Raw genomic sequence first — 16,978 nt, forward strand, 5'->3', positions numbered from 1 at the left:
GGTCCCTGTAGGATTGTGAGATCTTCCACAAAGGCAGAAATAATGGTATGTGAGACCTTGTCTCCCTAAATCAATGTGATTTTTTAGTTCACTTCACAAAAAAAAATAACATTAGCAAGCCATGATTAAGAATATTACATTTGGGTTGTTTCTAATAGCAAATGGAATACCGTTGAATTACGTGTTGCATGCTTTTTAAAGTTGTATTCATATTCATTTCCACTATTACTATTTTCTAACTTCTCAAAAGTATGATGATGAAATTTCCAGTTTCTGGTTTTGATTCACTTAAATTATGCACATGCCCCCGATTGTTTTTGTCTGATGAACATATTTTTTATTTGATGAAAATATTTCCATTTTTAAAAAATAGGAGAGAAAAAATAGATTCTCATTGTTTTAATAACAAAAGCCTATCCATAGATCCTGCTGAGCTCTCTTCCCCCTTAATAAAGTGCCGGGTCTTAAAAAGTTTTTTTTTTCCTTTTTTTAAATTATTATGTTAGCGATTACTAGAAAGTTTCATTTTGATTCTTTTACTTTAAAAAATTTTTTTTAAAGATTTTATTTATTTATTTGACAGAGCAAGATCACAAGTAGGCAGAGAGGCTGGCAGAGAGTGAGAGAGGAGGAAGCAGGCTCCCCACTGAGCAGAGAGCCTAATGTGGGGTTCGATCCCAGAACCCTGGGATCATGACCTGAGCCGAAGGCAGAGGCTTTAACCCACTGAGCCACCCAATTCTTTTACTTTTACCTTAAAGCGTTCATGCCATTAATTTCAACAATATTGTGTTTTCTAAAAAAAAAAAAAAAACAATAAAGTCTTTGTGATGGGAAAAAAATCTAAATATCAATATCTCCATTTATATCTTTCTCTAAAAGAACTCCATGACTGACAAAAATTATATTTCCTGTCTAAAATGTTATTTAAAAGTCAATTGTTTGAACTCAAAGCTATTTTCTTTCCTTTAGAAGCATGGTATTTGTGTTCTCAGAACAGCCCACAGAAGCTACGTAGTTTGTTTATCAAAGAAGGCAAAATACTGTATGTTTATGGCACAATTTTAATAATAATAAAAAAGGATTACTGAATAAGGTGGAATTTTATAATTTTACCTTTCAGCTATTGTTTAAAGATAGGCATGTTTAATTATGTGAAGATGGACACCTTCAAATAAATTATACTTGTCAACAGAGATAATGCCAGATAAGGAGTAAAAACGAAATATGAATCATCCCACCAAACCGAAGTACTTACTTTTAACAGAGTGTTGTTTATTTCCAAGACTGAAAGCTTGTTTTTACATAATTGGGATTACAATGCACTGCTTTGTATCTTGCTTTTCCCAGTCATTCTTGTATTTTTAACAAAATTTTGAAGACTGTCAGCATAGATTCTTCACCCAATCTCACTTCAACTCCCAAGCATTTTTTCCTTTAACATAAGTGTGCCCCTACTTCTTGTTTTGCCTTGGCTTGCATGGAATGTATGAAATAAAGCTGTGAAAGGAAAAGACAAGCGAACCGGGAGAGGAGAGCAAGAAAGAGCTTGACAGGAAGGAGAATTTAGGTACCTGTTCAAGCATCAGAGGGTTCTATACATATAAAAGATGTCGGAGAGAAAATGAACAAAATTTGGAGCAGTGAACTTTAGAGTAACGGGGATGCTAAAGTTGGAGCTAAATGGGAATAGCATCATTTTGTTCTATCCCATCCTTTGAAAAGGAGATGAATGTTTATTGGGTTTAAGGTCTTTCTTAGGGGACAGAGAGTGTTTGAGGTGATACTGGGAAGGGAACCTAGATCCGGTGATTCTCACTTTCCTTCCTTAAATTTCTGAGGTCTAGAAAAATTGAATAGGAAGAGGTGTGCATCATCTCCTTGAGGAATAAACAAGGAAATGGTGGGAAAGAGATAGCAGCTCAGCCAGTATCCTGACACAAGGCATGGTCAGAGCTGGCTGGAGCTCTGAAAAGTTAAGGCAAAAGGAAAGGAAGAACATAGCAGTCTTTCTTTGGTGCGGAGAGGTGAAGACTATATATAAGCTACCGTCCTCAAATGTCTTTTTCAACTCAAGCATCACTTGCTCCAGATTTGTCAAAATTCTAGAATAAGTGCTATAATATATTGTGAACCTGTCCATGTGGATTAGCAAATGAAGAGTTAAGCATTTGCCCAGTTCATGGAAGGAGACTCAATGCCCATCACAATCACTTATGTTTATCACAGCATTTACTGTTCTTGAAGCAAAGTCCACCTCTCCCAAAGTATAATTCTAAAACAGTATAAACTTCACGTGTTTTGGACATCAGTGTGGGCAAGAACGCATTGTTGTCATATGATACTATTTCTCAGCGCTCCTGTTGATTCTAGAATAGACTTGAGATCACTGAGGTGAGAGTCAGAGACTGGAAGTTGGGAAATAGAGAGTAAGAGGTTATAACAAAATGCTATAATATTTTTAAAATTTACAATGACTACTTGTTCACTTGAAAAATAGAGAGCAAGGGGTTATAACAAAATTCTGTAATATTCTTAAAATTTACCAATGACTACTTGTTCACTTGAAAAATAGAGAACATTGCACTGCATGGAGCTTAGAGTTCATTATTTGAATCAGTGTCTCTTTGCTTAATGCCAAATGTATTGTTGATTTGTTTCTCAAGAATCAGACCTCGCAGGTCTAAAACTTGTTTTTAATTTTTTTTCTAAGACTCACCTTGACCTTATCCTGTCCCATGGACTTGAAGAATTTTCCAATGGATGTCCAGACTTGTACAATGCAGCTGGAGAGCTGTAAGTCCCCACTGTTGAAATGACTGCCTGCTTGTTTTAACTGATGACTTGGTTCTTTAAGCTTGTGATTAAGAAGAAAGGATTCATAAGACTCATTCTCTACATATTACCAACTCCCAAGGCCCTAATGGAAGGACAAGCAAGTGTGCCTGTCTCATACACAGAAAATCTTTCAAGTAAAATGCCAAATATCTCATCCTCTCTCACAAAAACAAACCTGATTTAGTAGCTTTTATTTGAAATGAAAACATCTCTTGGGAAAATGAAAATTACTTGTCATTCAATCTCTAAAATGAATCACTCTCTCATCAGAAAATTGTACTTGTTTCTATCTTATGTTCATATAGACCATTACCCCAAAGGCATTTTGGCAGGAAGGGATAACTGATTTGAGAACAAGATACAGGGTCCTTAGCCAGAGGAGGACATAAGAACAGGGGGGCCAGAGATGATATGGAAGAATAGGCATTTCCCTTCGATGGGTAGGGGATCCACAAAGGCATGGGGAAGGAAATAGAGAAATGCTGTCTACTTTGTCCCCTTTATGTCCTAGCCCTGATGTCACTGAAATCTTTGACACGTGCCATACGCTGCTGATGCCTCCAAGGTAATAGGATTTTTAGGCAAGAGACATGAAAATTTTTTTGGCTTGTTCTGTCACTTTCTCTGTTTGTAAAGTGCAGAGAATAATAAGCAATACTGACCTACAGGGATGTTAGGAGATTTAATGAGGCAAGGGCAAGCAAATACTTTTAACTTCTTTGTTTAGATGAATAATAAAGATAAAAAGACACAACAACTATTATTAAAAAAGAAGCAGTGACAGGGTTTTCTTGTGATCACTTGAAATCACTGTAGATTTCTCTTGAAACTCCCTACAGAAGTAGACAAAATAATGAAATGTCTTTGTTTAAAGAATTTGTCAGGGACAAAATGAGAATTTCTGATTTACAATAGGTTTTATGTATTTTTTTTTCCCCTATTGCCTCTTCTCTTGAGAAGAAAGTTGAGAAAAACATTTCCTTATATAATGGTTCCTTCTTTGTGTCTCCTTTACTGGTCCAAACTCTCTCTTGCCTCAACCCAACACTTATTTTCTCTGTAAAACAGCAAGCATAGCTGTCATCTGAGGCTCCTCCAAGATTTAAAATACTCCAATTAGTAAATACGTTTGGTCCTTGCACGCCATAGAAGTAACGAAACCACAAAGTGTTCACCACTAACTTCAAATAGGAAGGATGGAAATTATTCCTTCCTTTTTGACCCTCATCTTACTTACTTCCTCCTTCCTCATCTGTCTTTCCCTCAACTGTCTGTCCCAGTCTGGGGCTTCAGGATGGCTGGCAACAACTATTATTGTGGTGACCAGTAAGAAGGTGATTGGATATGAATATGGGATTACACAAATATGGGGCTATAATCTTCTCACATTGGTTGGAGACACCCAACGAGTACTCATATAGTGTTGCAGTGCAAGAGACAGGGTTGGCCATTCTCTTTGTGGAACATCAATGTTTGTACAGGCTCCTCTTTGTAATCCCTTGCTTTCCATATTTTGGTTTTGGCTTTGAATAGAAAAGGTCGCTCAAAGAAAGAGGAAAGTAGATTCCAGTTAACTGTGTCATTCATTTCTGGGTAGCTTTGGTGAGTCACTATCTTACAGTAAACAAGAATCTATAAACTCAATAAATATGCTCAAGTTATTGGCTCACCAAGACCTCACATAATATCCCTTGTCCTCCTCACTTTCATGTTAGAGTTCAAATACCACAAAGAGGGAAGGGAGAGAAATGATACCTGAAGGAATAGCAGCCTTCGTCCTGGGTTGCAAAAAGATTCAGAAACACTTAGCACATAATGACCTAGTTAGTGGGAACTTGGAAACTAAGAGCTAACTCTGGTTTACTAAACCGATAACATTCTTGCTTTGTATGGTTCAGGAGTCATATAACAATACAACCTTACATGATGGAGAATCTGTTTTACGTCATATTAGTCATTGCAATGAGTGGGTCCAGTTAGCAAGATGCTAGCACAAATGAACATTCCCGATTTGCATTATTCCACAACTTCCTTTTAGGTTGTCTGCCTATGCCTCCCCACTTGGCAAAATAACAGAGGACTGACCACAAGAACTTTAACCGAAGCTTTCTTTTTTTAAAATTTAAATTTAATTAGCCAACAGATTGGCTAATTAATTGGCTAACAATAATACAGCATTACTTTTTGATGTAGTGTACAATGATTGATTAGTTGTGTATAATACCCAGTGCTTATCGCATCATGTACCCTCCTTAATGTCCCTCACCCAGTCACCCCATCCCCCCAACCATCTCCCCTCCAGCAACCCTCAGTTTGTTTCCCGGACGCGGAGTCCCTCATGGTTTGTCTCCCTCTCTGATCTCTTCCCTTTCGGTTCTCCCTTCCTTTCCCTATGATCCTAACATAAGCTTTCTGAAAACAAATCTAATATCCCTAGAAGAGGGGCCAAGTTTGCAATGGAAGTATTTTAGGCAGGACTGTGATGAATTCAGTCTCATTTAATAAAAAAGAAGAAGAATTCTTTTCATTTGAAATACTAAGACTAGTGCCATGAATTGGATTATCTTACCGGATTGTCACAGACACAGCTCTTTCAAGTAAAGACAACCTTCGAAGGATTTTTATATCCATTTAGTTGTTTGTTCTTCAGAAAGATTTAGTAAACCAAGAGGGCAAAAGAAAATGGACTTTATAGATTCCATTCTCCCATTACACAGAAAAAAATCATTCAGAAATAGATTTCTCTCTTCAATTTCTTTGGCTTCAATGACATGTAGCTGACATGATGATTGTAGCTCCCTTACTAAAAATGATTTTGAATTGATTGAGCATGTGTCTGCTTTAGAAGGTTTTCTTGTTTGTTCTTTACATGGCTAGACTTTCAAACTTTCTTGGAAAGATGCATTTAATTTTTCGCTATGATTTGTTTACTCCAGTTGGGTACACGATGAATGACCTGATATTTGAGTGGTTAAGCGATGGTCCAGTTCAAGTTGCTGAAGGACTGACCCTGCCTCAGTTTATTTTGAAAGAAGAAAAGGAACTTGGCTATTGCACAAAGCACTATAACACTGGTAAGTTTACTTTCAGCTGCTAAGCCCAAGTGGGCTCTAGTCTGCAACATGGCCTACATACCACACCCCCTTAATTGCTATATCTTTATGAAGAAAATGAAGCTACAAGACACAGACCTTGGCTCAAAACCCCCTTTACAGATAAGATGCTTGGGCCCTCTGGCATAAATCAGTGAGCCCAATAGATAATTTTTTCAAAATGGAGTTAAAGGAAAAAGATTTGGGATTCTTCTGTTGTTCCCTTGCTGACCATGTGCTGTCAAATGAGTCTGAGGAAATGTGTACAAGACTTTGTATATAGTGCAGGAAACGTATAAATTCTGGTCCATTCTTGACATCCACTCTTGCCATTGGATCCTCAGATCAGTTTGTATTCTCTGACTTAGTGGAAGAGAGGAATAACCACATAGGTCTTTGTAAACCCAGAAATACAGTTACTATGCACTCCACTCCTTGGTGGTGATGGTGATAAGAATTTGGATGAAAACCAGCTGATGGGAATTCAGCTGGCTCTGATGCCATGCACTGTCAGTAGTGCTGATAGACACATGGGTCAGAGGGAGAATATGAGTTGGTAGTAACAAGTGGGCATATGTTGTTACCTGGAAAATCGTGCCTGTCTAGTAAAGTTGATGGCTTTTCCTATGAATGTCCCGGTGTTTGATACCACATAAGCTGATCATGGAGAGGAAAGCTAGACAGGATGGTTTATTCAGTGACTGCTCCAGGTCACTTGCTAAATAGAATGTTCATGAATACGTATTCCAATAGTCAATAGTGCTTCTTATGAAGTGGCCAAAACCTTATTCCAAGGTGTTTTTCCTGACCAAGAGGAATCCGACCTTATCTCTCATAATTTGTGTCGACTAAGCCAAATTACCTTCCAGGGTTCTGTCTCCAAACCAATTAAAGAGGAAGAAAAATGGCAAGGGGCAGGAACATCTGTCTCTTTATAGTATGTTAAAAGTTGTAATATCTTTGTATGTATTCTTTTTTATAAGTACTGTAACACTGTAAATAGATTCTAGGAATATTCTAAATGTCCTCAAGCAATTACCCAGAAAGCTAGAAAATTGCTACAATGACTAGATTGTATGCAGGGCATACACAAATGTACATTTTTCTCTTATTATGAATATCACAAAGATAGACAATTTTCCAAATACTTTGAGAGCCCCACGTGAACTTTACTATTTTCAACTGTTACATATTATGCATTATATATTATATGCTATACATATATACCACAGGTTATATATTATATGTTATATATTACATATTATAACTTCACAAAATGTGACTATTTCTACTGGTCAGTTTCTGACAGGCTTGCAAATTCTGAAGCTTTGTCTAAATAATCAAGCTACAAGCACAGATTTAGAAAAATGATTTGGTCTAGTGTCTCTCTTTTTTTTTTTTTTTAAGTAGGTTCATGCAGGGTTTGAATTCACAGTCCTTTTCACAACCCTGAGATCAAGACCTGAGCTGAGATTAAGAGTCAGATTCTCAACCTACTGAGCCACCCAGGTGCCCTTAGTCCTGTGACTCTTTAGATCACTCATTCTCACAACTGTTAATTGAATTACTGGTAGAGTTAAAAAAGAGTTGAATTGGTTATGTAGGGTGAGCATTTTGTGCCATCTTCCAAATCCACCTGTAATTAAAAACTAAACAATGGGAGGCAAGAATGGGAAAGATAAATTCGAATTGGATTTTATATCATTATTTCCTGCTTTCAGGAAAGTTTACCTGCATCGAGGTTAAGTTTCACCTGGAACGCCAGATGGGATACTATTTGATCCAGATGTATATCCCCAGTCTGTTGATAGTCATTTTGTCCTGGGTCTCCTTTTGGATAAACATGGATGCAGCCCCTGCTAGGGTTGCACTGGGCATCACCACCGTCTTAACAATGACCACCCAGAGTTCGGGTTCCAGGGCATCTCTGCCAAAGGTAAGAAGTCTCCTTAGTTGACAACAAGTGATGGGGATCGGGGGGCGGGCGCGGGTTGTCAAAGGTCTTGTGACCTGGAGAATGCTGTGAAGACAGAAATGTTTGGCATCCTGTGGTACTGTTGGAGGTGCAATGTAAGAAGAGAATGAAGAGCTGAGTTTGAGAGAATTAGAGCTCTGAGGACATGGGAGATTCCTAATCAGATCAATTAGGGCAGAGGGGAATCAGGGTTGAGAGAGGAGAGGAAGGAGTGGAGGCAGAAACATGGCTCAGGAATTATGTCTAAGAAGTCCTTGACTGCTTTTGACCTCATGCTGTTCATGAGCCACGAAGCTTGTAGGAATTAGAGTAAGATTGATGCAACTTATGCTATATTGCCAAGTGTTTATTGGTGAGCCTATTGTGATTCATACACTCAGTGAAGTCATTTACAGTAAAAAAAAAAAAAAAAGTTTGAATAAGCTCCTGGAAATTTATACAGAAAAGCTACATCATTGAGTATATATGAGATATAACTATAAAAATTAGAGTGCAGCAAAGCAGATGCATGAATCTTTGCCATTCCTTAATTTACCTTAATGGCTGACACACTATTATTTTCAAGTGACATGGTTACCTAGAGAAAGAACAGTGGAGTCTTCCAAGATGGTGAAAATTCTGACAACCATGGCAGGTGGATAAAGAAGCGTGAGATGGATAATAGGTACACATAGACATTTTGTAGCATTTCAAATAGTAATCCATAATGGCTGTATAATTTATTTTTATGTGAGGGCAGGCCCTCTATAGTTGTAAGTATTGCCTAAACAAACAATGATAACTGTCCTGTTCATGAAATGTCCCAGCACCCCGAGAGAGTGCCTATGGGTATTTCCTTTTCACTGGAAAAGTACATTGAGTTGCTGGCTTCAGTTTTCCAGGAATGTGAGTTCAATTTAGTATTCACTGTACACTGTCTCATACTGGTTGAGCAGTCTCTCCAAAACCTAGTTCCAGCAAATAATTGAGGTATAATCCCCTATCTTTGCTGGCTTGAGCTTATGTTCAATTGTGCTGCATTTGACATGAGATATGTTAGATCATGTTCCACATTATCTGCTGTGCTGGAAGATAAGATGACATATGGAGGAGGTCTGTGGCTGTCCTGGAGATGGACTGAATGCTGGGGGAACTGTCATACAAACTTTCCAACTTTTATGCCTCCAAAGATAAATATTAGATCTGTATGCTAATAGAGAAAGGGATAAATCTATTTCTGATATTTTTTAATTTTCTCGGATAACATATTGTACAAAATACTTGTGTTGCATTCCTATTGAAATACAGATAGCAGAAATACTAACAGCTTTCTTTTCAGCTACATGATCACAAATCAATTTTACCTACTAAAAATTTTAATCCACTGTGTGCCTCAACCCAAACAGGTTCATTTACTTATGGCTTGTAAGTCATTAGTTCTAGCCATCACTGCATGCTATGCCATTAAACCCCATGCACAAAACATGTAGTTTACAATTTAATAGATAGCTAAAGAATTGATTACAAGTTGTAAACAGATAATGTCAAAAAGGAAGACATTTATAGCCTCCAAATTCCCATTGCTATTTAAAAAAGTAGTCATTTCATCTCAAAATGGGAGCTTCTGTTTTTATAAATTTGCTATTCATTCTTATTAGCTATTATGATTCTACATCAATGATCAAAACTATTGTTGAATCAATGGTCACTGATCAGTGATCTTTGTCTGTAGAGGCAATCAGGAACTCCGATAAACTAAGAGATAAGTATAATCAAAATTCATTTTATACTTGGCTCCAAACTCATAGTGGTTATCATTTTGCCATCAGCAGGTTTATCATCCTACGTATGTTTTTCTGAGGCTATTATTAAACATGGTTGGCTCTCAACTGACTGTGGGGAGATGTGACTCATCTGGATAACAGTGAGAAAGGAAAATGGGATAAAAAGTGAGTCATGAAAAATAAAAAAATTGACCATACGTTTACACACACACATACACACACACATACTCATTTTAATTTATAAACACTGTAGTCCCCAAGCAGAAGCACCACTATGCTGATTGTACAGTTGTCTCAGAGTTGGTAGCTCTTTACAGACTAGGCATGCACCTTGCACTTTAAAAGTAAGACATGCTTGTTAGAGAAAAAGTAGAAGATATAGAAAATACCATTAACATTAACTATCCACTAAGTAACTGTTGTTAAGACTTTGGTATATTTTCTTCCAGCCTTTCTTTGATGCACATTTGGAGGCAAACCCACACACATGCATACCAAGAAAATAGGATCAAAACTGTCTACAAAGACAGTTATATACTATCTTCCATTTCCATAGCATTAAAAATCTATCATGAACATAATTTTCAATGACATAATAGTCTATCTGGTATATTAATCACCATTTATCTCACTATCTTGGATATTTAGGATTTTATTGTTTGCTTTTCTAAGTGTTATCGTTATATATTTGTATATGAGGGCTTGTGTCTCATTGTGTTCTAGAAGACGTGTGTGTGTATTTATTCATTTATGTATTTATTATATTATGTTATGTTAGTCACCATACAGTACATCATTAGTTTTTGATGTAGTGTTCCATGATTCATTGTTTGCATATAACATCCAGTGCTCCATGCAATCTGTGCCCCCCTTAATACCTATCACTGGGCTAACCCATTCCCCACCTCACTTCCCTCTAAAACCCTCAGTTTATTTCTCAGAGTCCATAGTCTCTCATGGTTAATCTTGCCCTGATATATTTTTTAAATCTTATTTTACGATTGGAAAAACAAAGAAGAAATTGAGGATGATTAGAGCAAATGAGGGACAAACTGTAGGGAGATGCCCAATATCTTCCTATTCAGGCAAAAATTTTGTCTTGTTCATCAGGTTAACTTCAGCATTTAGTACAGTCTGTTACTTATGCTAGATGATCAATAAATCCTCATTGAGTGGATAAAGAAGTTAATGAACAACCATGTTTCCCCATGGGAGACCATGTGGAAGATAGACTTAACACAGAATCTATAAATGTTTTACAGAAAATATTGGAGTTCTAATATATGGAGAATCTCATAATAATATCACATACACGACAGAAGAATGGAATTTCTCTAAAGGACTATGTCTTTCTTTTCAGAAGTCCTCAAGTAGACTCTGGGAAATTAAGAATATATCCGCAAATACATATTCTAAAGTACAGGCAGGCCTCACCGATCTAGATCTTAAAGACTTCTTTACACTCAACCTCTCCAAGCCTGTTTCCTCATTTCTAAAATGAGAATGACCTTATCTGCTCCTTGTAAAAATTGAACTAGGATGAGATGAGGTATTACATATATAAATCATTTTGCCCAGTTTTAGTACATGGTAGCACTCAATTCATTCTGGTTATTTTTATTGTTATTTGTTCCCAGTCCATAATATGATAGAAAAGGCTGCTCCATGGGATGGGAAGTAATATTAGAAGACTCCTAAAGGGCCTTATGAGTAGAAGATACCATGTTCTTTGGATGGCCCATTATTTGTTTATAATCATAATGCAAATGAGGCGAGCTAAAGTTTGTTATATGCATGTGTGTGTGTATAAACCCACATACATGTCTTTCATAGGTAGGCAATCTATTGAATGGGTTAAGCTCTAGAGCATCTGAATAAGCAATGGCTCTATTTTTCTCCAGTCACTTCCATTAAACATCCTCCGTTGGTTTTATTTCCCCTGTACCCGGAGGACACTTCAGAAGGATTCCATAGATTCTCAGTTACTATATGCCATGCCATTAGACTCAGAATGAACCAAAGGTGTTTTACAATTTAATAGACTGCTAAAGTATTGGTGATAAGTACTGTAGCACAGTCCATTATCAGATTTTTTAAAAAAATCAGATAGCTTGAAATAAAACTTTATTCTAACAACCAACTCAACGCTCTTTTCCTTCCTTGCCCTGAGCCCAGGCCTAATCTTTGGCTTGAAGATGTCCAGAGAGGTGGACATTTGTCTGTTCTTACCCTTGCTTTTCACAGTTGTTACCCTTGCTTTTCCAATTCTCTTCCCCACTCCTGTTGCTTGCTTCTCTACTGTTAAGGGCTGAGAGTGAAAGAGTGGATGGAAGAAAGTTGTACAATACTGACACTATTGTATTTGAACTTTTGCCTTCTCTAATGGGAAGCCTCCAAATACTGCATTCTTGATGGTTGAACTTGAGTTCCTTGATAATTCCTGGGGATCCTGCACATGACACCATTCATGGATGAATAACGCAATCTCTGGCTGGTATCATATCTCCTCTTATCTATCACCTCCTACCAGCATATCTCATACAACTTCTTACTCCCAGTCTCTCCTTACTCAAGTAGATAGCCCTCCTGGTTGACATGTTTTGAAGATGGTTCACATCTACCTTCCACACCATTTATTTGGTACACCAAGAATGTGTGTTCATTGCCTTGCTAAATAGTGGAAATGCAACTTAACTGTTAACATATTTGCTTTCACCCTACCATCTTAGGTATTCTAGCTAGCTTACTCCCTTCAGAACTTATTCAGGTGAGAAACAAGTACTGCTGTTCATTTTTTAAATAAAAACCCAAACTTCTGAGGATACATGACAAGTTCTCCTAATAACACCTTTACTCTCTGATCCAGGAGCAATATGTTGAAATTTCAGCAGCTCAACAGATACATGACATGTGCAGGAGATGCCAGTCTTTTCTCTTACCAGCGTGGGGGTAAACCTCTTCTCCCCATCTTTAGGACAATAGGGAAAAGGCCACAGCACTGTCGTTATCCATGAATCCCATTACTTCAAGTAATTCTTTTCAAATGTCTAGTTTTCTGTAATGTTACAGGGTAGGGAGTGCAACTGTCTCTAGATGACATTTGCTTTGTTCTAGCAAGTCCTGTATCCTTCATGCATACGTGTAGAGTCTCCCTTCAGAGTGAGGCTTAAGTTGACATTCTGAGAAAAGAATATCCCATTCCCATACTGTTATACTCATGAATAAACATACTTAATTTTAGAGCTTTATACCTTTGAGGGCAAGGGCTCCATTGATATCATCCATGTTTACATACCTACTGCTTAACACAACACCTGACTCATAGTAGGTGCTCAGTAAAGAGTGGGTTAGTAAATGAATATACAGTATTAAAAAGACTTATGGTTAAGTGGTATGCCAGGTGTAATTTAATTGTTGATTCATTCATCCATTCATTTATTCAACTAATATTTATTGAACGTTTTCTCTGTGCCACCCATTGTGTTAGAGGTTAAGGAAATCAGAGATAAATAAAACATAGACCCAGCCCTCAGGAACTTGTCTTCTAGTATGCCAGAGGCAGATACTTGGAAGGGTAATTGTTACACAATGCAGAATACAAGGATACCCAGAAGGATGCCTAACCTATTAAATGAAGTAGGGAGAAATGGAGGGGGAGGAAAGGAGCTGGAAGAAGAGAGCCAGAGAAGGAGGGAGAGAAGTAGTGTTAGGAAAATGGCTTGGAGGGATCCTGAGCTGAATCTATGAAGCAGATTAAATAGGTAAGGTAGGAGGTGGCAAAGGTCACCCCAGGCAACAAGGACTTCCTACTCATAATATTTGGGCTACACTCAAAACAAGCTTTTCTAGAAGACATTCTGGGCAGGTTTCCAACGTGCTTCACAAATTTTAAACACATTTCAAGTAAGAAACTTGTGTTTATTGATTCCAAGTTAATTTCCTGCTTTCCTGCCAACCAAAGCTTTTTGTGGTTTTTGTTTTGTTTGGTCTGGTTTCGTTTGGTTTGATTTGGTTTCCAGAAGTTCCATCTCCTCCCTAAATACAGGAAAATGAAATGCCAGCATGGTATCTATTCTATAGGTGACTTCCCATTTGAAGCCGTAAATTTGGTTTTTTAAATATACATCTCTGCCAACCTCCAAGAAGCTGATCTGCTGGTAATTTTCTATTTGGAACACAAAACCCCTAGTAGTAGACTAAAAGCTGGGTGTATTATTGTCTTTTTGACCCACAGGAAAAAAACCAGGATGAATTGAATAGAAGGCTGTGAGACATCAGGCAGGCTTTGAATGTGGCCAAACAGAGTTAAACAATTATTTTCCTTTACTCTGTATTTGCTATTATTGCTGAATGGTTTGAAGCTACTCCTAGGTGAGTCTTGAGTCCTCCTCTGTAGCAGCAGCCCAGAGGCTGTAGAGGTGAGAGTCAGTGTTGGTAGGGGACAGTTGGGTTGATGTGGTATGCTGGTGACTGACAGATCCTTAACCATCTCCTTAAAGCACGGATCCAGAGGTATTATCTTTGGCCATTATTAACTGAAATGCCCTATGTCCTATATAAGGAAATTTCCCCTTACTTTTCAGCCATCTGGTCAACTAAGACCAGCTGGACCATTTCAAGCAGCTGCCAAACCCAGGACAGCTTGAAATTTAAAACAAAAGAGGCCATAGTCTTACCATGTTTGGTCTTGCTTTATTCCCCATGAGAATGTTTCTAGCTATAGACTGTAGTAGGAGAAACTATGAAAGCAGTAAGGCTGATACTTACAGAAGTTTTGACGTAAGAATTTGTCTGGATGTCTGTTTTTAACTCTAAAAAAGTAAAAATGATTGCTCCTTGAGTCAAGTACATCCCCACCTAATTTGAATGAATCTCCTAGGTCAGATTGGTATTTCTGGAAAAAGATGAAAATAATTCTGTCTTGTAAATCAAGATTTTAATTAGTTCTCAGATAAAAGGTTGAAAAGTAAGAAAGCCAAGCTTTGGCAAATTGATCTGCAGGCCTGCTTGCTTTAGCCAGATGTCTGCATATATGGGAAACTACATAAACTTTCCCTCCAGTATTTCCTGAGACACAGCAAATTAAAGAGTTGTTGATATAATGAGTATATGATAAAAATATGCAAAGAGATGAAGTGCACGAATTCTCTTGGGACAGAGCTGGAGCACCAGTGGCACTTTAGATCAAGAATACTGTTGTTAACTATGGAGTATTATGCCTCCATCAGAAAGGATGAATCCCCAAATTTTGTAGCAACATGGAGGGGACTGGAAGAGATTATGCTGAGCGAAATCAGCAGAGAGAGTCAATTATCATATGGTTTCACTTATTTGTGGAGCATAACAAATAGCATGGGGGACAAGGGGAGATGGAGAGGAGAAGGGAGGTGGGGGAAATTGGAAGGGGAGGTGAACCATGAGAGACTGTGGACTCTGAAAAACAGCCTGAGGGTTTTGAAGGGGCGGGGGGGGGGTGGGAGGTTGGGGGATCCAGGTGGTGGGTATTAGGGAGGGCACGGATTGCATGGAGCACTGGGAGTGGTGCAAAAACAATGAATACTGTTGCGCTGAAAAGAAATTAAAAAAAAAAAAAAAGAATACTGTTGGCAGCCTTTACAGTGAAGCTGACAGTGGGAGAAGCTACCCAAGCTGTGCTTCTGCTCAAGTCCTCATGAAGTTCATATATCTTTTTGGCATAGCTTCTAAGGTTCAGGATTATTATTTTTTATTTTAATTCCAGTACAGTTAACATACAGTGTTATATTAGTCTCCAGCATACAATATAGTGATTCAACACTTGAGCGCATCATCCATTGTTCATCACAAGTGCCCTCCTTCACCCCCATCACCTATTTCAGCCAGCCCCCTGCCCACCTCCCCTCTAACAACCATCAGTTTGTTCTCTCTAATGAAGAGTCTGTTTCTTGCTTTGTCTCTTTTTTCCCTTTGCTCCCTCGTTCTGTTTCTTAAATTCTACATGAGTGAAATCATATGGTATTTGTCGTTCTCTGACTAATTTCACTCAGCATTATACTCTCTAGCTCCATCCATGTCACTGCATTCTTCTTTATGGCTGAATAATATTCTGGTACACACACACACACACACACACACACCTTCTTTATCCATTCATCTATTAATGGACTCTTGGGCAACTTCTACTTCTATGATTTGGCTACTGTAAATAATGCTTCAATGAATACAGGGGTGCAGGTATCCCTTTGAATTAGTGTTTTTCTATTTTGGGGGCAAATACCCAGTAGAGTGATTACTGGATCATAGGATAGCTCTATTTTTAACTTTTTGAGGTTTCTCAAAAAGTTAAAAACAGGATTATTTTGAACTCTCTCTTTCCATTTCACTAAAATGGGTAACTCTATCTAGGTCATACAGCCTAAAAGTCTTTGGTTCTTATAAATGCCACACAGTGAGGGGGAAATCAACTATTATGGAACATGTACTACATAAAGAAACAGAACTTCTTAAGAAGACTGACATATACATAAAATATATTATAATTCAGTAGAGTATGGGCAGTGGGGTAGATTTTTTACAAAAATGGCTATAATGATTCTCCTCTCTGTATCCATACCCTTTGGGTAATAGCCCTTCCTACACTGACTGTCAGTTTGACTATGTGACTTGTCTTGGCATGTGGGACAATGGCAAATGTGACATAAGCAGAGACTTCAAAAATACTTGCATACTGTAGCTAGCTTTCTCTTGCTACTCTTGCGATCCTATACACACTACCATGTGAATTCTGCCAGGCTAGCATTTGAACGATGAGAGACATGTAGCCCAATTATCTCATGTAGCCCAATTATCTCAGTTACCAGGATGACAGCCAGATAACCACCACTTCCTTATTCTTGTTCTAGGCACAGTGGCCTCCTTGGGGTTTCGTGAATATGCCACGCACATGCTCTCATTCCCAAGCCTTTGCAATGACTATTCTCTGTGTCTGGAACACACTGTCCCCAGATATTTACATGATAAACGTTTCCACCCTTTCCAAGTCTTTATTCAAATCCTGCCTCTCCAATAAAGCCTTTTCTAGCATTTATCACCACACCCATGCCCTCATCAATACCCTGACCCACTTCTCACTTTTTTTTTTTGTTTTCCCACTGTACTTTATTACCTTATAGCAACACTATGATTTGTATAAAACTCCATTATGGATTATGTTTCCTGTATATTGCTTGTTTCCCCTAGCTTGACTATGAATGCCATGAGGGCAAAGATCTTTATCTAGTTTGCTCCCTAAAACAACACCTAGTCTATAGTGTCTGCTTAGTAAATGTTTG

General features: G+C 37.9%; 1 protein-coding gene across 2 annotated transcripts in view; it reads left to right on the forward strand.

Moving 5' to 3' along the window:
- GLRA2 (glycine receptor alpha 2) overlaps positions 1-16,978 on the forward strand; it is a 178,383-nt gene that overhangs the window by 64,285 nt on the left and 97,120 nt on the right. For both annotated transcript variants that reach the window (XM_004758872.2, XM_004758873.2), the window contains exons 5-7: positions 2,714-2,796; positions 5,775-5,912; positions 7,652-7,866. In XM_004758872.2, the coding sequence (XP_004758929.1) occupies positions 2,714-2,796; positions 5,775-5,912; positions 7,652-7,866 (436 nt within the window). The remainder of the gene's footprint in view (positions 1-2,713; positions 2,797-5,774; positions 5,913-7,651; positions 7,867-16,978) is intronic.

The sequence above is a fragment of the Mustela putorius genome, unplaced genomic scaffold (genome assembly GCF_011764305.1).
Source record: "Mustela putorius furo isolate JIRA1106 unplaced genomic scaffold, ASM1176430v1.1 tig00003836_pilon_pilon_pilon, whole genome shotgun sequence".
In the NCBI taxonomy this organism is placed as follows: Eukaryota; Metazoa; Chordata; class Mammalia; order Carnivora; family Mustelidae; genus Mustela; species Mustela putorius.